Below are 25,942 nucleotides of genomic sequence, written 5' to 3'. Positions count from 1 at the left end.
GCTCCCGATCCTCCCACCAGCCGCCCCAGCGCCCTGAAGTCCCTTTTGATCCCTTCGGGACTTCTCCCTGCAACCTCCTCACTGCCAGCCTGTATAACCAGTAGTGGGTAGTAATCGGAGGCCTGCACGAGACTAGGGAGTTTCCTAGTAATGTCCTTCACCCGGGCCCCAGGGAGGCAGCAGACTTCCCTGTGGGATGGGTCCGGCCGACAAATTGGGCCCTTGGTCCCCCTCAGAAGGGAATCACCTACGACAATTACCCTCCTTTTTTTCTTAGCGGAGGCAGTCGTAATTTGTGGGGCTGGCTGCCTCGCCTCGGGCAACCCCCTGGATGGGCCTTCATCTTCGTCCTCGTTCGTCTGGCCCTCAAGTTCCAGAGCCCCGTATCTGTTGTGTAGGGGCAGCTGGGAAGGTTGAGGCGAGGAAGGCCGGCCGGGGGTTCGCCTGGCACCCCGAGCAGGGACCTGTGTCCATTCCCCTCCGTCGCCTGGGTCTCCTCCTTCTGCCTGGTGGCAAGAGGGCAGGGGTTCCTCCGCTTCTTGCGGAGCCTCCGTGTGCTGCCCCTGCCTCAGGGATGGCAGGGTGCGGCTCCACCAATCTCTCTCTCTCTCGCACTCCCTGATGCTCCTTAGCCTCTCCACTTCCTCCTTCAGCTCTGCCACCAGGCTGAGCAGATCATCCACCTGGTCGCAACGCACGCAGGCGTCGTCTCTGCTGCCCTCCTGTACAAGGGACAGCCTCAGGCACTCCCTGCAGCCGGAGACCTGGACAGATGGGTGTTTGCGTAGGGGCTCCGTCTGGGTCGCCACGTTTCTCCTGGCGATGGCTTTCGGCCGAGTGGATACCATGGCCAGGTCCTCTTCTGGGAGGGCGACAACCACGAGCTGAGCTGGCCTCTGGAGCCTGGAGGGGGGCTGCGCCCTGCCCGCGCGCCCTGCCGGCGCCAACTGCCGCGCCAACTGCCGCGCCACGCCCTTCCGGCGCGCCACGCCCTGTTCGCCGCGCTCCGGGTCGCTCGCGCTCCCTGGGGGCTGCTCTTGTACCTGAGGGGGTTCGGCCGCCGTCCCTCCTGGCCCCGCCCACGCTGAGTCAGAGCTGCCGCTCGTCAGGAGCTCGCTCCTCCGGCTCGGGGGAGGGGGACTGGGGCACCCTCTCGCTCCCCTGCGCTGTTGCCTTCGCGGTTTTCGCGAAGAACTTCAAACAAAACATTAATGCGTTATTGAAAGAGCACACGTCAAACCGAGCCTGTGTGATAAGGCTGTTTCTAAGCCACTAGCAAAGGTTAAAAACTGGCAAAGGGAGTTCTGAAGTTCCCAAACACACAAATAAGGCTCGATGATGCCATATACAAGCAATACTACAATAACAGATAAACAGGTAAGCATAGGACTGCTCACAAAAAGGCAAGAAAATTGAGTAACAAGTGATGCTTGATTCACTGGGGTGGTCCAAGAGTAATAATTCTATCTACTACCTCTCTTCTTTTGCAATCCCTAGTTTGCAAAGACAGGGGGAAGGAAACTGTTTGACAATTCCCCCAGCATTTCACCAGAAACAATATAATTATCATTTAGCTGATATTCCCAGGAAATAGAAGTTTATGTTGCTGGAGCCAAAAATCACAAAATTATCACTGTTGGCAGAGGTATCTCAATTTCATCACCATATAAATGTCTTACTGAAGAAAGATCAGCATGAACTTACCATTTACAGCAGAATGTGCAAGCTAGACACATCACCCACTGATTAGTGGAGGAGAATAGCTTTATCAAATATTATTTGTGACTGAATTCAATACTACTTACCCATTTCTAAATCGCTGAAAAGTTTCAGAAATAATCCTCCTTTCTTTTGCTTTAATTTCTTAGGGGCTGGAGAATATATGGAGTGTGGGGTGGTTTGTCTTATCAAATATTTTTCAGAAGTTCACACACTTGGAAGCTTATGCTAGGAAGCATAGTGTTTGCTGTTGCTTTACTTTTTTTTTTCCTTCTGATTATAGAAGAACAGGAGATTCTGGAGATCAAAAGCAAATGGCTGAAATGAACAATGTCTCGTCAGCTCATGAATTCATACCTGTTTATCTGGAATGTCATATTCTTACTAACGTAAATTAACATTTACACTTAAGGCATCAGTATTTCTCACTCAAGCTGCAAAAGGGTTTCAAAAACACACTAACCTTGGAGCAGAAAAAGATCTGCAAATGCCTTAGGAGAAAAAGCAATGAACCTCTTTGAAATGCTGAAGAGCAGGAAATGTAATGTAGCTCTATCGAACAGTTTTATGTAAGATAAAAATAGTAGAATGCCATTTAATGAGAACTTACCACTGGCAGTGGGGCCACGTCCTGTGAAAGGATGAGAGTAAAGGAGAAGGTCCTCTGGAAGGTTCGCACCTTAAACTCATCAGAGCAGTGAGCCCCAAGACCTCCAATAACCAGCTTCAATGCAGTTTTTTACATACAGACAAATGCAATGCCACATGCATTTGGGATGGAAAGATACCAAGATGAAGATGCAAAAAGTGGTGGCCTCCTGCAGTCCCCATGATGCTATGAGCTTTCATAGTTGTGTGCTAGGGTGGTGGCAACAATACATAGTCCCACAGATGCATTCTTAGATATGACCTCAGTTTTTCTTCCTCCTATGGATATGGATATACTAGTAGAGATGACTCCATCACGGACGTTGCAACAGAACCAGGTATACAAGCAGAGGCCCTACAGGCTCAGCTAACACAGAACACATGGTTTTCTCTGGATAAATAATTTATCATTTATTATTTCTCCAACTTCTGATGAAGATCTCTAGATCTGATCTAGAGATCACGCACACTGTATCTATCTGTATGTATACACATATATGTATGAAAAGTTTTGTGAATTCTGCTAATGAAGTAATTATAATAAAGCCACAATTACAATACTCTAAAGATAGACATTTATTGAGTTGCTGAAAAATACAAGTGTTCCAGCAAGTTTGTCACATTTAAATGTTAGCTAAAAAAAAAATACAAAAGTTCTACACACAGTCTAGTTGTTCCACTTCCCCACTATAATGAAAACTATGTTAAGATGATATAAAGTCAAACCCTTAACAATCACCTGTGAATTTCAGAAAAGTTAACATGTTCTGATTTTTCTTATATTGCCCTTACTAGTAGTTATGAGCTATTGTGCTGAGTTATGCATCGTTCAGTTCTGAAGGCAATGTGTTACAGCGGTGAAAACTAGATATTCGTATTATAATCTATTCTTTGGCTATATAATCAGAATATAATTAGCATGAGATTTCCATTATTAATGAGGCCTAACTAATTAAAACCACAAATAATTACATACACATTTTGCAAATAGATTTAATCTGCTAAAGTAATTGCAACATTAAACTTCAAACCTTTTAAAAAATATTCTTGGAAGGGTTCTAACCGCCATGAAACCATGTGTGAGGAGTTGTTTTTTTGTGGGTTTTTTTTTGTTTGGGTTTGTCTTTTTTTTTTTTTTTAAAGAACTCTACAGTTTCCACAAACTAAGAGTATCAGAACAGCGATGCTAGCTGGGGCACTGTAGTTATATCCATCACTGGTGTAGACATATCTTAATCAGAGAGGAAAGTTAAAAGGCTACAGTCATAACAATGAATCCTAACCAATGCAAACCAGCAGCCGAAGACACCTAGATGTGCGACTGGTCTGTAAGCAGTAGAGAGACTGTAAAAGCAGACACAGCATGAGAACATACATCACAGGTATCTGACAGACTATGGAGGGAGATGCAGATTTCAAGCTTGAACAGAAAACAAAAAAGTTCTATTTAGCAGTAGTTCACCATCTTTGATTTAGGAAATAGAAGCTGAACAAGCTCAGTGTGGCATGTGAAAAAGGTGCTGCAGTCAGCAAGACCTATACAGACCTAAGAACTACTCCTGAAGAATCACTGGGTGGAGAAAGCACTGCAATAAAGATCCATAAAATGTATTCAGTGCCATAGTTCTCAAATCCTGCTGGAATCAATACAGCCTGCCAGCAGCAGACACCTTTACCAAGGCAGGTGTTGTAATCTATCTATGTTTCATTTATAGCTGGAGCCTGCCATTTACAGAACTTTTAACACCTCATGACTCAGTGAAAAAAGTCCATGTCTGAGCTGTATTATCCACAGCTGATAATCTAAATATAAAGGAACATACTTGTTTGTGGCACCCTGATCAAATGTACTAAGCTCAAATAAAAAAAAATTACACTGCAAAGCTTCAAGAATTTTACATTTCTCTTAATACATCTCATGTGGAAATTGCAGATATTTTTTTTTTTTTTGCTTACAACACTTTCCTTATTCAGCAGTGACTTTCCCCATGAAGATGACCAAGGACAGACAGGAATCTCGTGATTCATGGAGTCCAGCCCAGAACAGAGGCCTCTGCACATGGTATCATTTCCCTTGTGGGCTCGAAAGGCCTTTTCATAAGAGGAAAGTTTTCTTTATAGCCGGAAACTGAACAACAGACTCAAAGAACATTTCAAACACAAACCCTTCATCAACAACTGCAAAAAGAGTTCCAACTGTTTAGATGCCTTTGTCAAGGGATGGTGTTCACTTTCTTTGTAATGCTGTTCCTCAATTTCTGCTTTATAGTCCCAAATTGTGCTTCATCAGGAAACAAAGAACAGCTGGGTGTGTGCAGGTGCAGAATGAAAAGTCTCACAGGGAAAAACATCTCTCAAAAGAGAATCTTTTACTTTCAAATATTCAGGTCTAATAATAAAATTGTCCAGAGTTTTAAATAAACAGAAATAAATTAAGGTAAAATCAATTTCACTGTGTAGAATTCTATTTTAACCTACATTTGAATAACCCAACTTAACTATAGCTCCAAAACTTGGCAGTTCTGTTTCCCTAATGCTGGATCTAGCAATTAATGACTGCAAACCACACAAACGGTGATCTGTGCTATTGCCAGCTCCAACCCAGGGAACAGAAGGGAAGCAGATCACCTCTGTCAGTAGAAGTTTCTGTACTGGATTAAGCTCATTATTAGCAAGATTCAAAAAACTATGTTTTTCCAAATATATATGCTATAAGACATTGGGTGGTTTTCACGTTGTGTAAGACAGGAAAGCGTGTAAACATATAAAGTCCCTGCTACAAGTGAAGGCATCTTCATCTTCATCTATTCTCACCATGATGGTCAAAACCAAAGTCCTAACATACTTCATATGTAAAAGTGTCCTATATTTCCCTGGAATAAGAGTTAACATTTCTTTTGTTTGTCACTATAAAAGAACATATTTCCTGATATGTAATGAGGCAGGTCACTTATCTATCAAAACGGCAACATAGACATTTGAAAGAACATACAACAAGTTCTCATTATTTACTACGAAAATATAAAAACTGAAGTGAAATCAAATTGAATAACTTGACTACATGAAAGTTACGAAACAGTTTGTATTTTATACACAGAGTATGTACACTGGTTTTGGAAATGTGGGTTTTATCCATGCAAATTTAATACAAAACTATTTACAAAAAAATAACGGTAGGAACATTTTTCAAAAGAAACATATATGTTGGAAGCTCCAGCAATAATGGAAGTCCTGAAATAAGACTTAATACAGTATTGTACAAGTAGACAATCTTCAGAAGTCTGGAAGATGCACTTTACAAGAACATGAAATGCAAAATGAATTAAAATGCATTATCAAAGATGTTGCAAATATATACACAATTTAAGCATCTATTTTTAAATGATCACTCTCCAATTGTGCCTCAGAACTACTTCTGTCATGTCCTGCACACATTGATCGTTTGCGTTTTCTGAGTTTTATAATCACGAGTTACAAAATAAAATAACTGACTACCAACTGAATGATAATCGTAAAGCAATCACATTTTCCTTGTTCTACACATTACATAATAGTAAAAAGTATTCACATTATTCCCAACGTAATCCACCAAACAATCCTTTTGCAATGCTTGCATATATCCCTCATGGGAATCAAAGCCTTGCATTACCTGCTGGTGCAACAGACATGAATAGTTGCAGCAATGCTTAATGTAACACATCGATCCAGTAAAAACAACTGTATTAACATTTGCATGTGAAGAGCACAATCTTGCACATGTTCCAGAACGTGTATTAAATACGGAACAGTGGGAGTTCCCATGCCAGGAATGGCATGACCAAATCCTAAAGAAATATAGCAATTCTGGAAAGATTTCACTGGTTTGCTCATATTTAAAAATGAAACAAAACAAAAAAGCATTCTTGTTATTATTTCCAAATATTCTCTATTTCACAATCTGCCTTCATAAAACTATTGTGAAAAAAGATGTTATGTTTGTCTTATTTCACACAATTTTGAAAGAAGTGAGCAAATCCTCATTAGTGTCAAGAATTCATTTTAAATGACTGACTTCACGTTGTAGCTCAGTTACAAAACTATTGAGGGAAATTCTGGTTTCATTGAAGTCATAGATCACAGAATCATTTAGGTTGGAAAAGACCTTTAAGATCAAGCCCAACCGTAAACCTAACACTGCCAAAATGGAAAGTTTCCCAAAACAATTAAATTTGCTGTCAGTTTAAGCTATTCTTCTCCTTTAATATTTGCTAAGATACCAAAGTAGTCCTGGAAAGACTTTTTGGTTCTGTTTAAGATTAGAATTCTAAAATGTGTATGGAAAAAACACATTAAAAATTCTTCTTTGAAAATGTAGTTGGCTATAAAACATTTGAACTAAAAATGACTGATTATGTCATTTTTATAATAACTTGTATACCTTCCATAGAAATTAATCAAGTAGCTTACAGCAATTTTGCCTCTCTTTGCCTCCCATGGTAAAAAAAGGAAAAAAAAAAAGGTCAAAACCAATGAGGGAACAAATACTACATATAACCATAATTTTAAGATAATATATTTTCAGAATTGTCCTATGTGAAATACTTAAAGACAAATAAAGCAAAGCCGTATTTTATTATGTAAGAAGCCAGAACTGCTCCTGTGCAGGGGCAAGTTTAAACTAAAATTCAGTTAATCACATATGTTCTCTAGTTTAACAGTCAAGATCAGCAGAAGTTTTCTTCACAGGAAGAGAATAATTTTTTACCTTCATATTTTATTTTACCAAAAAGATCTGTGCCATAAAATTCCTGATTAAAAAGAATACAGTTTGCCTTTCCCTCCATTTGTAAATGAATTACGTATATCCCACAGTGTGTTGCGTATGGAACAAGAAACAGTATTACTGTTTTGATTCATTCACGTGAGAGGACAAGTGACACGCTAACTTGTTAAGAGTCATGGTGCAATTTTCAATCAGTGAAGTTCTGTAGTTCCTAGAGCAAGCTTCCTCTGTCTCACTACACCATTCTTTGCTGGTGGAAGTTAAATATTGGTAAACATCTACTTGTATTACTCTCAAGTAAAGTTATCATCTTCCTTAGTATTTTTATTCAGATTGCAAACATCTATTCAAAAGAATTCTGCAGCCTATGCAGGAGGAGGCAGCAGCATGAAGCAAGGAGCTGTTTCCTTCAGAAGCTGCACCATGCAGGCCAGACTCGTCATTACAACGCCAGAGGGTAGTGCAAATGGCACCAGCGAGGTACCCTGCCTAGGGCTTGGAATGGGCAATCTTCTCTGCACAATCAACAATGCTTTCTGCAGCACTGGGATAAAGCTATCCAAAATATACAGTCTTTGGGAGAACAAAGATGCCAAATTTCTTGTTACTGTAACCTCTGCGGAACGCTCCATGTACTTAAGGATCTGCCTCCCTCAGCATGAAGTAGCTACAAAACATCTATTTCTTTCTCTTCTAAATCTAAAGGCTTTTCATTGTGAAGTCATTCAACGTGAAATCCACTCAGAGCACCCTCTCCTTGGACAATCATACTTTGCCTTTCCCATTCCTGGTTTTAATGATTTTTTTTTTTTTTTTAATTCTAAAGAGTCACCTGTAAGTAGGAAGTATTTCACCATTTTGTGTGTGTTGGGGTGGTGGCTGCTTGTTTATTTGCTTTTGTTTTTCAAGTAGAGGTCACTATTTAATGTGATGTACCTCTTGAAAGAAACACATGCATTAGCCTGACTTAATGGGGAAAAAAGAGAAATTTGATTTACCAATACAAAATCATCTCCTATCTGCAGAAAGTGCTAAAAACTTCCACAAGTTGCTTTCAGTTGAAGTCAGTTGAATTATTAACATGGTTTATCTCTGCATTGGTATACAGACCGATTCCAAGACAAACAGGCAGACTGCAGCTGTATTAGATAAAACAGCTACCTTTCATACAAGCATTTAGGAAATAAGAAGTAAGAAGTGCCAGGCCTTTGTCCTCTTCAATACTGAGAAGACACGAAAATGGAAATTCGGTTTTAGTGAAAACAGATACCTTTTCATTTTTTGTTTTAATTTGGCTACAGATTTATGTCAAAATCTGAGAAGACTGCTGCTAAACAATAAGATATTTGAAATAAAGTTTTTAGTGCAGTAAATAACTGATGGTAGTCCTCACCTGAAATTTTATTGAGGTGACATACCTTCTTATAGTATAAAGCTGTACTTCAAAGTAATTTTTCCTACCATCTTAATATGGCATACCAGAAAATTTGTATTAAATAAATGCATCTGTGTAATATTTTACAGCTTCCTTTGACTTACCAGGGATCACTATTTTTAGTCAAGAACTTGACACTAAAGCTTTGCTAGTGTCAAACAACTTTAAGCCATGTTTGCTATGGTCTCCAGCTCAGGTGTTCCATAAATTAAAAAGGTGAAATCTTTACTGTAGTCAACAAAACTTGCATTGACTTCAGTGAAGCTAGGATTTTACTCAAATTCTTATGATTCATGTCATAGTTACTTATTGTTTCAAATGTATTCTTCCATATTTTATGATAGTTTTAGTTCTTGGTTATATTTGGAAAGCCTCCAGATACATGGGTAGAGATGGTTTTCTGCATCGCCAGCAGTGCCCCAGCTAGCACACTGGATTAGCAGTATTATAAAATAGATGTGAAGCATTTCTGAGTTACTGTGTGGGAAGTCACTACACTTCACAACAATTATTTTACTGCTACTCGCAATATCTGGGACATTATTGCTTAAATGAAAGTTCATTCATGTGCGACATACTGCATCCAATGACATAAAAAAATAGAAAAAATACACAAGGTCAGAAGCCCTGTCAGTATGTTGATTCACTCTGTAATTTACAGTTCATACCATATTATTGCAGTAACATTGTAAAGCACCCTAGTCAACTCTTAAATTTACTGGGAAAATTTAATGCAGTTTCCTAAAGCTTTTAATGTTGACTTTTCTTCACGTCCAAAGTAAAAACTGAGTGACTACAATAGGAATTGGGCAGGCCTCTGTTTTTAACCATCCTATCAGCTGTACCAAATATTAAGTAATGACATTGCATCCTAAACAAAATAGGAAAAGGATATCTCAAACATACTAAATGTTGGGAGCAGGGATCCTGGAATCACAGTAGTTCACCAATGCCACTGGAGCAATTTCTTAAAAAAAAAAGTAAAGAGGAAGGTGGCATGCAGTAATGAACAATGTGAAGTCACTAGATGTGTGAACAAACAAGAATAAATAAGAAGATGCTGGGAATCAAATGGAAAGGGAGAAAGGGGATAGTAGGCAAATTCTTGTACAGGCAAGACGGCAACAGTTTCCACAAACTGCTTTAAAATGAAAACTTCAAATTCAAAGCTTTTTTAGCATCTTTTTTGCAGTTGCTCACAAAAAAATCATGATGAGAACAGCCAATTTTAGCAAGGCTTTAGATTATTATTATTTGTAAAAGCACTAAAGAAAGATGAGAAAAGATTCATCCAGACACAGTGGACCTTTCTCAGATTGCTCCTAAGGATACTTGAAAGCCTTAATCGTTGCAATGCTAAAAAGGAAGCCTTGGAAGAATCATGATTATCCTTAAGCATTAAGAAGGCCATTATAATTTCCAATGAATGGCAAAGCAAGACTGTTTCTAGCAAGTTTGTGGGGAAGAACTCCAGAATACTTAAAAAAAAGCTATTTTAGTAGTTTTCAACTTCAGACATACAGTTTAAAATGAGTACATTAATTTCATATCCAGTTTTCAAGTTACTTAGGAAATAAGCTAAGCTTAAAAAAACCTGGTAAGCATCTGGCATGCTACATCAAGGGAATTCTTAATGTTTACACTGTGATATAACTTTATAAATTTAGCTCTAGTAGGAAAAAAGTTACTTTATCATCAGAAAACATATTTAAATATGACAGCGAAATAGTAGTGTAGATCAGTTTAAGCCATATAACTGAAAGTGACAATTTCAGTTAGCAATTCTATGGCTAACATACTGAAATAGGACTTTGTTGTTGTTGTCAAATACCATAGCAAGACAATGACTTACTCTTTTTGAATGGTTATGTTCTTCAAATGTAGCAGACAACAAGCATTTTGCTTAATGATTTATATTACTTTTTCATTTTAGTCTTAGCATGACTTTTCAGATACTGCCTTTAATGAAAAATAGAGATTGAAGTTTTTAAAATGAGTATTATGTGAATGATTTAAAAAACAATTAGAGAGATTTGAAATACAGTATTTCAAAGGTCAAAGCAATCCAGTTTCCTTAAGCAAGTATTTATGTAACCTAAGATTTATATCTAGGACTTTGCAAATTAAGTTTTACACCAGCCTCTCCATGAGCTGTACTTTAAGAAAACACTAAATAATAGTGGGTTTTAACCATTACATATGAATCAGCTTGTTTCAATGGATTTAAAAATAATGTATCTTTTAAAAAAAAATCTTGTCATCAGAAAAAGGTTATTTTTCCTCTCAGCTATTGATTTTAAGGACTATAGTAAATTAAGTAAGGAGTAAATTATACCCCTCACTCATTCTTTTATGAATTATATTACATGGGGTCTTGACCAGTTGGAAAGAACAGAATCAAATCTTGTTACACGCTTGGCAAACATATCCCTCAATCGAAATTAACTTAGCCTGAAATAGAAAATCTGTGACAGAACTTTTTTTTTTAATTGAGCTACCTATTCATGAAGAATAAACTAATGCAAACAGATTTATTACTAAAATTATGAAATTATTTGCAACTTGTTTGGAGAAGAACTCAACTGTGTATGGTTTCAGAATGTTCTCATAATACCGAGAATTTGTGCAGAAGCAAACAAATACATAAACTCAGAAGTTTCAAAAAACCACCACAGTGGAAATCTTCCTTTTTCACATTTATCCAGAAGAGTCTAATGTCTCAGCACAGTGACATTTGTACAAACTGACTTGTGTGCTATGCCACACTTGTGTAAATTACACAATAAATCCTGTAAACACTAAAAAGATAAACACTGATATTTCTCAACTAAATTATGGATATACCTGTTGTAAAAATGTAATGTGAGATCAGGAGCAATATTACACAAAATCCTGAAAGTCACAGCGTAAACCTGAGATTTTGGCAGTTTTATCAAAATGTCCTAAATTACTCTGTATGCATCACTAGTCCTCATGTCTTATTCACCATGTATATTTGTTTGTCCCAAACAAAGAAAAGTAGACAACTTTTTTTCGTCCAACAATACATTAAAGCAAAAGTGATTAGGTATTATCAAATTAAATATCATAAATAAAAAGTATTTACAGTATTTTCTAATTATTAGACAACAAAATAACCAATTAAATTGTGCAACAAACTTAAAACACCCAACATCAAAAATGTGAAGTATTACTTAAATCTTCACATACTGATTTTACAAAAAACTATTAAAATATTTAAAAATTTCCATTTTATCTATTTTAAACAAAGAAATTTCAAAAATGCTCAAGACTATTAAGAGTTATCAATTACACAGGCACTTCACATGTAAACAATCTACAGTACAACTGAAAAAAATATTTGGCACCAACCTAGAAGACTGGAAAAAACTCAATAAAATGTGTCCTTTTCCCATTGTATACTGTTTTGTGTAACCACCATACACTCAGACTAAATACTGGCAATGTTAGAAGTGTGTAACTTACAATCAGGAGTGCAAAAAATAAAGAACGTAAAAATTAAGCTAAGAGAGTGAAAGTGGATTACAAGTGATCAGTCGCTCGCATTTTTACCATCATACCGTCGCTATGTTTTTGTCTTACCTTTAAAACAAATGATTGACTTGAAAGATTAAAGTGAGGGGGGGCGTGCTTTGTACTTCTAAAATAATTCAAACAACATTTTCAATGTAAGAAAAGAAATCCAGCATTTAACTGTAACACTGTGAGATGTTAAATGGCAGCTTTTAACTTAAATTAACTGAAAAGAGAACCTGATGCTACCACAATCTCTTTGTGCATCCAATTACAAAAGACAAAGAATAATTATGTTCTTTTAACTGTCAGCTGACTCCAAGGTTTTCACGTACAATTCCAAAGTAAGGCTCTCTACAGCATCTGGACAGATACTAGTTTTTGATGGCTTGGATGTTCCCACGTAGGAAGCTGAACTGCCTCAGAGCAATCCAAATCAACAGATCAAATGGTAAGTTGTCTAGCTTCCAAGAAGTCATATCACATGGAGGAAAGCTGAGATACTTTCAATGCTGGCAATTCAAGCAGAGCTTGAACTGTGAGGCCAACCTTCACCAGACCCCTTTCCTCCAGAATGTGATGAGGCAAGCAAAGTCTCTCCTGCAAAATAAAGCAGTATGTGTATCAAGCTTCGTTCCATTTTTTCCCCAAGGCGGGTAACAAACGCATTTTCTCTGAAGTCACACATACATCACGATAAGAGACTTGCACAGAAAATGTCTTTGGCCTTAAATTTCGCATGTGGTTCTCTACAGTAACAGAATGGTCAGAAACTAATTATATCTAAGATCTGTTTGAAGTGTTAAACTATGGCAACATCAGAAGATACATAAAAGACTGCTAATTTCATAAAGCCAAAGACCATTTCTTTTCACAAGCAGAGCAAGAAAAACAGGCTGATGGGCACTGTTGGCTCAGAGGCCTACTTCCCCCTTCCCTTGTTTTGTAGGCTTATTACCCATTTTTCCCTTGGGGAAACTTGGAAGTGCTGATATGCTGGGTCCTCAGTAATGACCATTCCCCAGGAAAGTCATCCTTCAGTTTCAAAATTCAGCACAAGCTGGACAATTTTCCCAACTGCTAGCATCTCTAACTTCTGAATGGCCTGTGGCTCCACGCAAGATAGAAGGTGTGGCAGAGCAGTAGCCAGGCTTCTAAATCCATGAACTAATTTTCTTGTTCCACTAAAAAGGAGTTTTTTGTCTCTCGTAATATGCAAGAAATGATTTGATCTTTAGGTTTTTTCCCCTCATACAGGGAAGTAAGAGGATGAACTTGGGCAACAGAAGCATGAATAATGGGCTGCAACTATGGTCGTGCTAAAAAAGACAGCTTATCAGTTAGGCTACATATTTCTGTAATTGCAGGATTTTTCCTAAGCAGACACTGAAATTCACGCCAAAGTGAGTTGCTAAACTCAAGACTTACAAATATTACAACATGATCCTCTTGCATTAGTTCTTTTGTTTAGATGATAATTTATTTTACAAGGTGATCAGTATTATTTCTCCTGTAAGGAACTGACTAGAAACCCATAAAGTAGCTTCCTCAAGTTCATGCCACAGGCCAGAAATGGGACTTCTTTTCGTATCTTCAAGTTCCCTGGTCAGTGTTATAATCACTATTGCTCCCTGAATTAAGCCCCCCAAAAAACCCAACTTCAGTATTTGCTGACATTTTCTGTGGTTATTAATAATAAGTTAATAAAGCAATACCTGTGGAACGCCCAATTTTTTACAAGCATCAAGAAAGTTTTCAACATTTCTTCGGCACTTTGCCATACTGAGTTTAGGCTGTAAAGACAGGATGTTAGATCTTCGTCATACATTTGTGAAGGACTGCATATTTATGATGCGAATTCAGTAACAGTTGCTAAACACAAAACAAATTCTATGAAGACTCAGTATATGTAAATAGCTCTTAAACTAAACTTCTGAGCCTTGTTTAGTGCTTCTTGCAGAAAAATTGAAGTGAGGAATGTAGCCAATTAATATGGTAAACGTGATTCATGATGTTTTAGTATTGAACTTAAAAAGCTTGTTTTCACATAAGATACAACAAAAGTGAGATAAATGACTTACCACTGCTGGCGATGGTACGTGAATGCTGGCAACAGACCGTGGCCTTATGTGATTGGCTAAATGGCAAAGAACTACTCCATCCATCAATGCTGCTCCAATGTCATCTGGCAAAATTACTTTTAACCTTGATTCAAGATTCTATTAAAAAGTCCATAAGTAAATTACTTTCAACATTAGCTAGTTTTTATTTTTAAATCCAGGGTATTTTAAAGCATTCAGTTTAAAAGGGACATTTAATACTAAAGTGAAGTAAATGGAGTCAACTCACACTTTACTGAGTACAAATATCCTTTTCTCTTTATCATTAACCTTACATTCCCTTTGCCTTTTTTTTTTAATGACACAACTACATACGTTGAGAAAGACATTCAGCCAACAACTATCATGATACATAGCTCTCAAAGCCGTATGACAAACTCACTACTCATAATAGGAAAGCACAGAATTTAAGGACAGAAATGTTAGGCTGAATACCTCATCAGCTGTTAGCTAGCAGAATTTTACTAGGAGAATGAGGGGAAAAAAAAGAGGGGAACAATCACTTTGAGCAAGGCTGTTTCACTCGTGCAGATGACAGTTAAACAGCTTTAGCGTTGCAAAACAGAGAAGGGAAGCAGGGAATGTTTTTTCCCCACCCCAGCAGCAAGCCTTCACTGCTCAGGAAGTGAACCAGAGAAGACAGAAACAGCCCTCACAGAAGTCAGACCCCAAATTAGTACTGCCCTAGAAAGCAGAGCTGCTACGATTTACAGTTAACTGTAACTGTTAAATATCTTGAGAACAGAACTATACAGAAAACAACTTACTGGAAGTCTGAAATTTAGATCCCATTCAGTATTATATAACTTGTAGCAACATTCTACACTCAAAAAGCATTTGGCTATTCAGAAGACACCGACCATCTTTCTTCAAATCTCTGGTCAAAGAGCAGCAAACACTAGCAGACTTATTGTTTCTGTAGGAGAACCTAAAACCTCAGAAACCTAAAAAAAATTTCTTTTTTCATTTCACTTCATTTTTCAGCTGAAAAAACATTTAGTTCCTGGTTGGTATTTTGGTTGAACCAAAAATAGTACCAGTGTAGCCAGTTACATGAAATTCCTTAGGAAGAAATATCACTACAGAGATGCCCTTGTACAACTCTAATGATTTGCAGGCCTTTATTATGAAGGTTTAAATTGTGGTACATAGCAAACTAAATGCACTGCACCCATATAGTAAATAATGGTACATACATTGCGAAGTTGTCTTATTTGTTCCCTTTCTTCCCTTAAATGCTCCATTTTTCTCCTCATTGTAAATCCAGGATCCACTGCACCATAGTCCTGGCGAGATGCACGGCTGAAAGCTATTAAACATTATTGAAGTTAGTTTTCAGAATTCAGATTAAAAAAAATGCAGTGACTAAAAATCTACCACAAGGATAAAAATGGGAAAAAAGCTGAAGAATTTTTCAGAACAAATATATTTAAGTATCCTGGTATAAAACATGCTGTCTACAAAACTTATCTTTCAAATAAAATACAGAGATCATCTTACTTAAGTGCAAATGGATAACTAGAAAATATGGAGACAGAACTGACTTCAATATTCAAATATCTGTTTGAGATATACAACTCCCTTTGCACTTTTACAAGCATACCTTGCAATCTAGCTTTGAAAGTATTTTCATTGTGTTTTACTTTTAATCCAGTATAAAGTCTTTATGGAGACTAAAAAAAGGGACAGAACTCCCTGATATAAACTTATGTCCTGGTTCCGCCTGGGACAGGGTTAACTTTCTTCCCAGTAGCTTGGGGGTGTTCTGTGTTTTGGGTTCGGTGTGAAAGGAGCGTTGATGGCCCATTGATGCTTTGGTTGTTGCTGGGTGATGCTTAAACCGGGAGGGGGGAGCACAGCCGGGGTGGTGGACCCAGCTGGCCAATGGGGTATTCTATACCATGTGACATCATGCTCAGTATAAAAACCAGGGGTGTGGGGGGGCTCGCCCCCCCTTCGTGACACGCGGTCAGCGGTTGGTGAGCGGTTGCGTTGTGCATTGCTTGTTTTGTGTATTCTGTTATTGTTGTTGTTCTCATTGTTATTATTACTGTTCTACTTAGTTTTATTTCAATTATTAAACTGTTTTTATCTCAACCCGGGAGCTTTCCTACTTGTGCCCTCCCGATTCTCTCCCCCATCCCACCGGGGGGGGGTGTGATCGAGCGGCTGCGTGGAGTTTATTTTTGCTGGCTGGGGTTAAACCACGACAACTTATAATGAAAGGCTTAAAATATATATACACACACACATACACGCATGTGTTTGGTGTGCATATGCAGAGACACAGTGATTGCTTATTAAAGAACTAATTGAAAAACATGAAGTGTCTCATCTAAAGGTTCAGAGTTCTTCTTTAAAAAGGAGGTCTGTTAAATAATTACATTCACTTTACTGTTCTTCATGGTCAGAAAGCCTTTAAATGACAATTCTATTATTTTATAGAACACTGGCAAATAAAAACTCTTCTGTAGAAATACCACTGTATCCTTAAGTATTTTACTCCATGCTTTAGAGCAAAAAAAAAAAAAAAAAAAATCAGTATTACACCTTTAGAACTTTCTATATTGTTTCTAATAGTTTGGATTTTAGCAAGATTCCTAAAAATCAAAAATAACAGGAATTTTATAGATACTCTTGAAATCACTGCTCTGATTTTATACATCATGACAGTATGTAGTTTGTATACAGAAAAATACAATTGCATGTTACCGACAGTATCTACAGAAACATCTAAAACCACAAAGATTTTGGCTTGTAACGAAGAAAAAATGCCATTCACTTTCCTAGAACTGAGTGAAAGGGGTGCTGCTGTTTTACAGACATGAACTAGCGGTGGCTCCTAGGAAGCCTACTACCGCACTGAGAAAATATGGGCTGAAAAGTCCTAACAAGGCTGCTTCCTCCTATCAAATCAAACCTTGGCTGCACCTTCCTGCAGCCAAAGATGTAGATAACTCAGAAGCCTCTCAATGATCACAGCCAGGCATGTCCTATCTCTGGCACAGAAGTTTCACATAACTGCTTACAAATCTCAAGTGACTTAAGGGCCCTGAAGAAACCACTTGCATGACCTCAGCCAGACATACTCTACTGCTGAGGGCTCACAGGCTAGTATTAAGGAGGTCAAGCTTTGCTACCATAAACAATGAATGAAATCAAACTGAAGAGCTGAACTGATTCTTTCTTAATGAATTTGCACGAAGACTGTTCCCTTAAAAACAGAGAAGAGTGGTATTAACTGGAGAAAGGATTGCACAGGCTTTTCCAAACTATGTTTTACACTTTTGACATCCAATGTTCACATAGACACTCGCAAACAAAAGAATACTGTAACTGCAAAAAAAATTGTATTATTTCTACCTAGATTTCAGAGGACTGAAAGTCTGCTTTAAACAATACAACTTTCTTATGAGGGTATGGCAGAGTCTTGGAAGAGTCAGGGTGCAAAGTAGCACTAAGCCACAAAACTCCTGGCAAAGCTCTGCTCAAAGCATCCTTTCATAGGACAAATTACAAAAATCTACTTCTCTTGAAACCCTCCTGCCTCAGCCATCAAGTCTCAAGAACAATTGCATGCTGTTTCCCTGTTCTTTGACAGTGATTAAATATGCACAAAAAAAAGTGTGGGAAAAAAACTTTAAAAAAAAAGTCGCTGTGCAACTTGGGGAACTTTCAATTATTTGTTTGCCAAAGCAGCGGCCTTTGTCTTTCCCAGTACTACGCTTGTGATAAGTACACCGAGTGTATTGCTGTACTGTGGCGTCTCTTCATATTCATTCCGATTCATGCATCTGCTATCCTTACCATTTAATTCCAGCCTGGGAAATAAACATCTGTTCTATCATGCTATGTTAGAGAACAGCAGCTTACCTGACCTTGGTTTGAGACCAAATGGACCATGAGCATTACTATCTGTTCTTTCATAATCCTGTTAAAAGAGATAAAGTCAATTTTCTTCCGTTCATTAAAAGAATTAACTTTTCTTCCTATCAAGATAGTGTTTAAATTACTCTTGCCTAAGAAAAGTGAGTCCTTGTGCTTAACTGTAACACACTCTTTTGAAGAGGACAGTATAAAATAAATGGAATTAAAGTAAGCTCACTATATGCAGATAAAATTATCTTACTGAGGAAGAAAAGCAGCACCAGATTAACTAAAATCTACTCTAAACCATTTCAAACTACTGGAAACCATTTTGTGAACAGCCAGCTGTTCTAAGCCAGCTGTAAACAAATGCAAATAACCTTCCAATGTTAGCATCAAAATATTTCTTAATATTTCAATTATGAAGATCAGGTTTTTCTCATTTCACCATCTAAAAAGAAAGATGCACTCAGTAATTTGGTATGTGCATGAGAGATCCTTATTTCAACTCATTTCACTGTATTTGGGAGATGTTCTCATTCTGCTCCCTCAGGTTCCTTATTGACATGAGGTGGAAACATTAATAATCTTTATTAATATAATAATCTAATAATAATATGCTTTATTCAGAGCTCAGTAGTGTAATGCAGCCACAGTGAGACTACATGGACATTCCTTAAAAAAGAAAGCAACCAGTGAATGAAGCTGCAAGGCTGCACCATAAAGGCAACAGCCAGAACTGTAAAGGATGAAACTCTCTTAAGACATGTCAGTATGTTTGGGTTCCCTGTGATATATAAAATACTAAACTACAAGTTTTACTTAAAATCCTCTGCATAGGTGACACCTACAAAATATGGCAAATTTGATTTTTGTTTATTAGTTATTTTCATTAGGAAAGATAATGGAGACAAAGCAATGCACCTTTCTACACACCAGTCAAAAAGAAGAAATCTAGGAGAGATCAGACAGTTGCAAAGGTAAAACAAGTTTGTAAAATCTGTCTCTAATTTCTATCTATTTTTGAATTTTTATTATGACAAAATATTTCTAATTGCAGTTTCAAAGGAAACGAACAGCTTTATGTCTGCGTGGAAAACCTGATGACAAGTAATGAGCAGAAAGAAATGTTTGTTGAATGAAAAACAAAACCACAAACTTGTACCTCAGACGACACAGGAGACTGTGGGGACACATTAGTATTATCACTGTCTTGCTAAAAAGAAATCAAAGAGATGAAATTATAAAAATGAAAATTATGATTTAACAAGAAACATGAAATTATGAAATACACAATACATGAGACATGCAACATTTGTCAAGTGTGTGACAAACTGGCAGCAACTAAATTTAAAAACATGTAAGTCAAGGAAACACTGTTCACTGCTCATGTCAAATATTACTTTTACATTACCTCTGCTTGATAGCTGAATTAACTTTCCTATTACCAAAGCAAGTAAATGTCCTACTTTTCCCCAGTACGCAATCTTGATGATTTTTTTCTAATAAAGAGTATAATACTTATTTCTGCTTTGGCTTTGGAATGCAAATTTTGTTTGCGTGGACTTTAGCCAATGCTCTCCTGTTCTGTGACTGTGGCTCGTAGGTGTTCATAAAAGACAAATGAATAAAATGTTTTCTTAAATATTTTTACACAATTACTATTTCTCACCTCGTTTTCATTTCCACTTGAACTCTTTCTGGAAGACTTATACTGCAAAACACACAGAATTATTACTTTAAAATGGAAATATGGTTTTCATTTGAACTAAATGGCTTGATATCACTCAGATATTACTTATTACCGGTGAAGCTGCTGAGAAAAAAACCATGGTACAGAAACAAAGGAACAAAACAGAAACAAAGCAGAAAAGGAGTATCTAGTTCCTAAGCTAGTCAAGATCTTCGTTATGACTATGATGAGATAAGACCATTTTAAAACTAAATACTTATACAATGTGAACTCTGAGTGCATATGACAGCTGATCCAAATGAAAAGTCCTTAACAACTGTTACTCTGAAGCATTATTTGTTAGAAAAAATTATGCAACCCGTGAAAGTTACTTTTACAGTATGTTTTGTTATGTAATTTTAAGATTGCTTACACTTTGAGATTGACTTGACATTGTAAAAAATTAACAAAAAAAAAATCAATATTTCCTTTACAACTTCAAAGCCTGATCATATACTTTTATCTATTTAAGACCAGCACTTTTTCCACAGTTCTGTCTGATTTCTTGTGCACTGCCTTCATCACTGTCCCAATTCCTGATTATCCTGGAAGTGTAGGAAATGAAGGAAGGATTGAAGGAAGAAATTTACAAAAGCGGTATTTAAGAAAATAAGTGTGTTTCATTGTCTGCAGAGCAAGTGTACAAAAAACCAGAAAAAACCATACAGCTAGAATTAAAAAGATCCATCACTACGAAACTCTGATAAGTGCATTGTGTGTATATGGCCGGCCTACCCATCTTTATGATATAACACATAACATAGGCTAAATTAAGAGACTAACTTTGGAAGGATGGCTCTCCTTCTAAGGTCTGACTTTTAGGGGTACATACAGCTTCTAGTTAGAAGAATTTCTTAAAAATGGAAGAAAAACCTGACTTGCAACTATGTTCTTTAATATTAATAAGCACGCAAACTTACATAGCTCTGTTACAGAAAGTTGTATTTCTTAGTTATGCATAGAAGATGCTTGTCTTCTTCAAAGTTATAACTGAGTACTGTTGGACTGTAAAATTGAAGAGCTTTATAGAGTTGAATTTTCAACAGCTTTTGAACTGTGTGCTGAACGATGCTGACAACAATGACGAACAGCATCTCTCGAAAATCTAAGTCTAGGACAAACATAGCGTTTGTTAGCTATCCTACTGCTGTTCATTTTCTGTGCAAATTAAACATGTCTTTTGAAGAGTGATTGAATAAAGTGTCAGTTGTTGGTTTGTGGGATTCTTTTGTTGTTTTGGGTTTTTTGTTTGTTTTGAGAGGTTTTGGGGGGGTTGTGGATTTTTTTTTTTATTTGTTTTGGCTGAGTTTTTTGGTGTGGTTTTTTTTTTTAAAACTATGCACAGAGTACAGGTAGTTCTTGGGTCAGATAGAGACCTACTAAATATATCCATGACTGGATATTTCTCTTCTTAGATCTATTTCCTGTATGTTTGCAGTACAAGGGAATATATTGCTTTGGCAGCTGATAAGGCAAAGCCTAATTTTCTAAGCCCTGACTTCTGTTTATACAGGCCTTTGGCCAGTTCTGTGTTCATGTTTTTCATCATAATTAACCATAACAAAGCCAGCATGTAGTAATTCTTTTCCATTGCTAAGAAGAATTTCAGCTTGGATGTAGCTAGGATCCGAAACAACTACAAACTATTCCAGAAGAAAAAAAAAATGCATTTTGGTTGATAAAATTGTCTTCAATCTTAAGTTCCTTTTTACATATTTAATGCAACAAAGATTTCAGGTTCCAGTGAGACTTCAGTCCAATGCCACAAGAAAAGGAGTTCTGATTCTCACAAGCATTTTCCTACCTTTCTGATGCACAGTACAATTGCACGATAAAAATATATAATATATATAATAAAGATGCTCTATAAATACTTCTGGATGCTGATCCAGAAATTTTCCCTGTTCTAATGACACCATTACAGTAACTTGGCATGTATTCTTAAGATATTAATGTCTGGCAGCACAGATATGATTATTCAATGAACTTTTTTGCCAAGAAAACATGGACACAATATGAATTGTATTTTCACTGGTGGTACCTACTTTTTTCCCCAGTTTGCCGTGGAAGACAGACTTCGTTTCATCACTTGCTTATTGCCTTGTTTTTGGAAATGAAGCTATCAGTGATACAGTTTTTTTTGTTACTGGTACAGCCTGCTTAATTCACTTTTGAGACATGTCTATAGCTGTATGTAACGTGATTTCAGGTATCTGCTGCCATCACAGAGCTCAAAACTGAAATCTGTATTAGCATTTAAAGACATCCTTTAAAGTTATGAGGAATCACTAATGCAGGTCTTCTGTATTAATACCACAGCTGTTTAATGAGTTAAATGACTGAATTCTGTTTTACTTAAAAGTTTCTCCCATTCCCCTCAAAGGCTGCAGGGCAAAATTAATTTAGGGATGAAAACCCTGGAAAGAGGTCAGTAGAATTCAAGTTAGGATACAACTCCATGTACTCTTCAGAAAAAAACATTAATAGCTTCTATAATCACAAGAATGTATCTGAGCTATATGGCATGCTCTCTTTTTCCTAGAATTTAATTTCTTTGAAGTTTCCTAGCATTTCATAAAGATGTTTGATGGCAAAAGACCCAAGAAACTAATTTCATAAGTGACAAATTTAATTTTAACTCAACCTAGCACTGGTCAGAATTCTCCTATTTCTCTACCGTACCCCAAAACAGATTTTATCTAATGCTGCTATAACTTGGTATCTGTTTTGCACTAAGCAGATACTGACATCTGGTGACGAATGGTACACACTACAGCAGCAAAGTTATGCAGAGCAAATTTCCTCTCTAAAATGCAAACTAATGCAGTGAGAACCAAAATGCATAAATCATTCTCATAACCAAGCTGCAAAAAAAGGTAATATATATTTTCTTGCACTACAAAAAAACCAACCAAACCTCAAAATGGATGGGGAAGGACCAATGACTGAAGATTAGTTTCTGGCTTTACCAGAAGATAACTGTAAATGACTTTCTTTTATTTAAAGGATAAACAAAGTATTCTGTTGATTTTTTCCTTCTGATTTTCCTGCACACTCACATTACCCTAAATACATACATAGATATATATAATTTAACTCAAAAGAGCCAAACAAAAAATTACAGGTTACACGCAAAATTAAAAGCATGACAACCTTTGAGGTTTTCTTATCTTTACTTAGTCATAGTTTCTTCTACTCTCATTAAAAAAAAAAAGTGTCACCCACCCACATTCCCCCACCATTACCTTGAAATACTCTCTTCTAATTTGTTTACTTCTCCTTCTTTCTTCATTCTGCCAAATCACTGGCTGTGTTTCTGGCCAATGCTGCTCATCCATTGAATCCTTCTGGTTTTCCAGTGGCTATAAGGTTCAGAAATATTTTTACGTAAAAGGTAAATATACTTCGTGTGCATTAACACTAATTATTATGAACTACAGTTATGAATTGTTTGCCTCTCTGATAATCTAGCTTTATGACATGGAAGTGTTATCAGTCTTAATGGTGATTCTGGCAGAAATCATTTACTTCCTTTCAAATCCTAAAACATATTTCATAGAAGAAAAAGAATCTATGAATTAATTCTTAAGAAAATAACACACTTTTCTGCACTGAGCCTAATTTTCACACTTAAGACTGCCGTAAATAACTTCAAAAAAAACAGTTAGAAGGATGGTTAGCCACTAGCATGTCTAATTTCTCAATCTGCATACTCATTGCACAGGAAAAGGATGGCTACAACAAGACAATTTAAGTATTTTTCTGCTGTTCCTATCTAAAAGATTATACATGTCTTCTAGCCATAAAAGAAATCTCTCTTTCAAAGTATTGTATTATGCAATGTATTCTGAAGAGACAGCTAAAGTAGATTTATTCTTAAAATAACAATGAATATGTATGAATATGTCTATTTTATTAAAACTGAAAGCAGACAATTTAAAGGGACCATTTCATAATAAGGCTAAAACTACACTTCCAACTATTTCTCCATATTAGAATACGACGCCATTTAAAGCAATTGCAAATACGCAACGGATTAAAATTTAAAGTAATAAAAAAGTACTCTCTACAGTTTCACTGCAATTTTATTGTATCATGCAAGCTTCTCAGTGAGGTATTGGGAATGGAAGGCCTACATAATTCAAACCATTTAGAAATTTAAAAGAAAAGAATCATAGAATCATTAAGGTTGGAAAAGACCTCTAAGGTCATCGTGTCCAACCATCAACCCAACACCACCATGCCTCTACACCACCACCTCTACATGTCTTTTAAATACTTCCAGGGATGGTGACTCAACCACTTCCCTGGGCAGCCTCTTCCAATGCTTGACCACTCTTTCAGTAAAGAAATTTTTCCTAATGTCCAATCTAAACCTCCCTTGGCACAACTTGAGGCCATTTCCTCTCGTCCTATCACTTGTTACTTGGGAGAACAGACCAACACCCACCTCGCTACAACCTCCTTTCAGGCGTAGAGCACGATAAGGTCTCCTCTCATCCGCCCCTTTTCCAGACCAAACACCCCCAGTTCCCTCAGCCGCTCCTCACAAGACTTGTGCTCCAGGCCCTTCACCAGCTTCATTGTCCTTTTCTGGACATGCTCCAGCACCTCAATGTCTTTCTTGTAGCGAGGGGCCCAAAACTGAACACAGTATTCGAGGTGCGGCCTCACCAGTGCCGAGTACAGGGGCACGATCACCTCCCTGCTCCTGCTGGCCACACTGTTTCTGATACAGGCCAGGATGCCGTTGGCCGCCTTGGCCACCTGGGCACACTGCTGGCTCATGTTCAGCCGGCTGTCAACCAGCACCCCCAGGTCCTTTTCCTCTGGGCAGCTTTCCAGCCACTCTTCCCCAAGCCTGTAGCGTTGCCTGGGGTTGTTGTGGCCGACGTGCAGGACCCGGCACTTGGTCTTGTTAAACTCATACGTTATGGTGAGGCAATAAAATTTATATGTAAAGAAATACTAAAACCAAGTAAGTAAAACTTATGTCTCATTAGTTTCAAGCCCTTAAAGCTAGTACCATATGTTCTTAAAAGAAAAGGCCTCCATTACATACAAGTCAAATTATCTTGAAGCATAAGTACTTCAAAGGTTTTATATTTTCCACCACAGTTACACACATACAATAACTACACATGTAAGCAATCATATGAATGTATAAAAGTTTTCTGCCAGAAATACAAAACCAAACAAAAAAAAAAAAATCACTCAAATATGGAGCTACCACATTTACATTTGACTATTTACCTGCCAGCTGTATGGGGACACTGGGGAATTCACTTCATCTGTTGAGACACTAAAAATTAAGATGAGAGGCATCATGAAATTTACTGCTTTTTTGTGTACTTTAAAACCAAGTTACTTTAAAGTATCAAAAAAGTGAACACTATTAAAAAGCAGCTTCTTTGCAGCACTACGGCTACCTGTATAAGGATGTCACAATGTGGCTAAAAAGTATGACCATTTGACTAAAATCTCAAATCATATTTCACTCTTCTTTACCATATTCTGACAATAGGTCTTCCACACTATAGTACTTTACTCAGATAAAGCTTTTTCTTAAGCATGTGGATCTTTAGAGATTACTAATGCACCTTGTTTTGTTTCTCAAAGCAACCAATGAAACATTTTGTTCAAAGCTGACAAAATATCTGTTCTTAAACTTTTAGAAGACTCACATGCTTCATTTCAATGTTAGATCTATACAGTAAAGTAGAAGCTTATACTAACAGGGAAGGGAAAAACATTGCAAGATGGGACAGTGAAACTGCAAACACGCTGGAACATGGACTGCCTGAGATTATTGAATGTTCTCAGGAAAATAAAAATGTTTAGATTTGGTGTCACTTCAAATTTTTCTTTCTAAATCTTTCTGTGAAATTCACTTCTATTATCTTACCAGCAACCATTTCATTCACATTCTGACAGCTGGCTTAGAAGCTGTGCAGTATGCAAAAAGACTAACAGCTGGGGATTGAATGCAAGAAGGACATAACACCATGAGCAATTATAATAAATCCTAAAGGCACTTAGCTTCTGCTACTTTGTATTCCTTTTCCTGCCTTTTTCTTTCTGTTTGCCTGAAACCAATAATGCTACTTTTTAAAGCTGCTAGGCGT

The 25,942-nt window shown here is 37.1% G+C and overlaps 1 protein-coding gene across 2 annotated transcripts in view; it reads right to left on the bottom strand.

Annotated features, from left to right (window-relative positions):
• Positions 1-4,324: 4,324 nt before the first annotated feature.
• Positions 4,325-25,942, bottom strand: part of LRCH2 (leucine rich repeats and calponin homology domain containing 2) — a 57,928-nt gene continuing 36,310 nt past the window's right edge. For both annotated transcript variants that reach the window (XM_075162108.1, XM_075162109.1), the window contains 9 exons: positions 25,071-25,119; positions 23,063-23,179; positions 19,758-19,799; positions 19,251-19,301; positions 18,092-18,149; positions 15,415-15,527; positions 14,180-14,317; positions 13,814-13,891; positions 4,325-12,698 (listed from right to left, as the gene is read on the bottom strand). In XM_075162108.1, coding sequence (XP_075018209.1) covers positions 12,579-12,698; positions 13,814-13,891; positions 14,180-14,317; positions 15,415-15,527; positions 18,092-18,149; positions 19,251-19,301; positions 19,758-19,799; positions 23,063-23,179; positions 25,071-25,119 — 766 coding nt within the window. In that variant the 3' untranslated portion in view covers positions 4,325-12,578. The remainder of the gene's footprint in view (positions 12,699-13,813; positions 13,892-14,179; positions 14,318-15,414; positions 15,528-18,091; positions 18,150-19,250; positions 19,302-19,757; positions 19,800-23,062; positions 23,180-25,070; positions 25,120-25,942) is intronic.

This window comes from Calonectris borealis, chromosome 13 (genome assembly GCF_964195595.1).
Source record: "Calonectris borealis chromosome 13, bCalBor7.hap1.2, whole genome shotgun sequence".
Lineage (NCBI taxonomy): Eukaryota > Metazoa > Chordata > Aves > Procellariiformes > Procellariidae > Calonectris > Calonectris borealis.
Note: the sequence above shows the minus strand (reverse complement) of the source record. Positions and strands in the feature narration are given on the sequence as shown.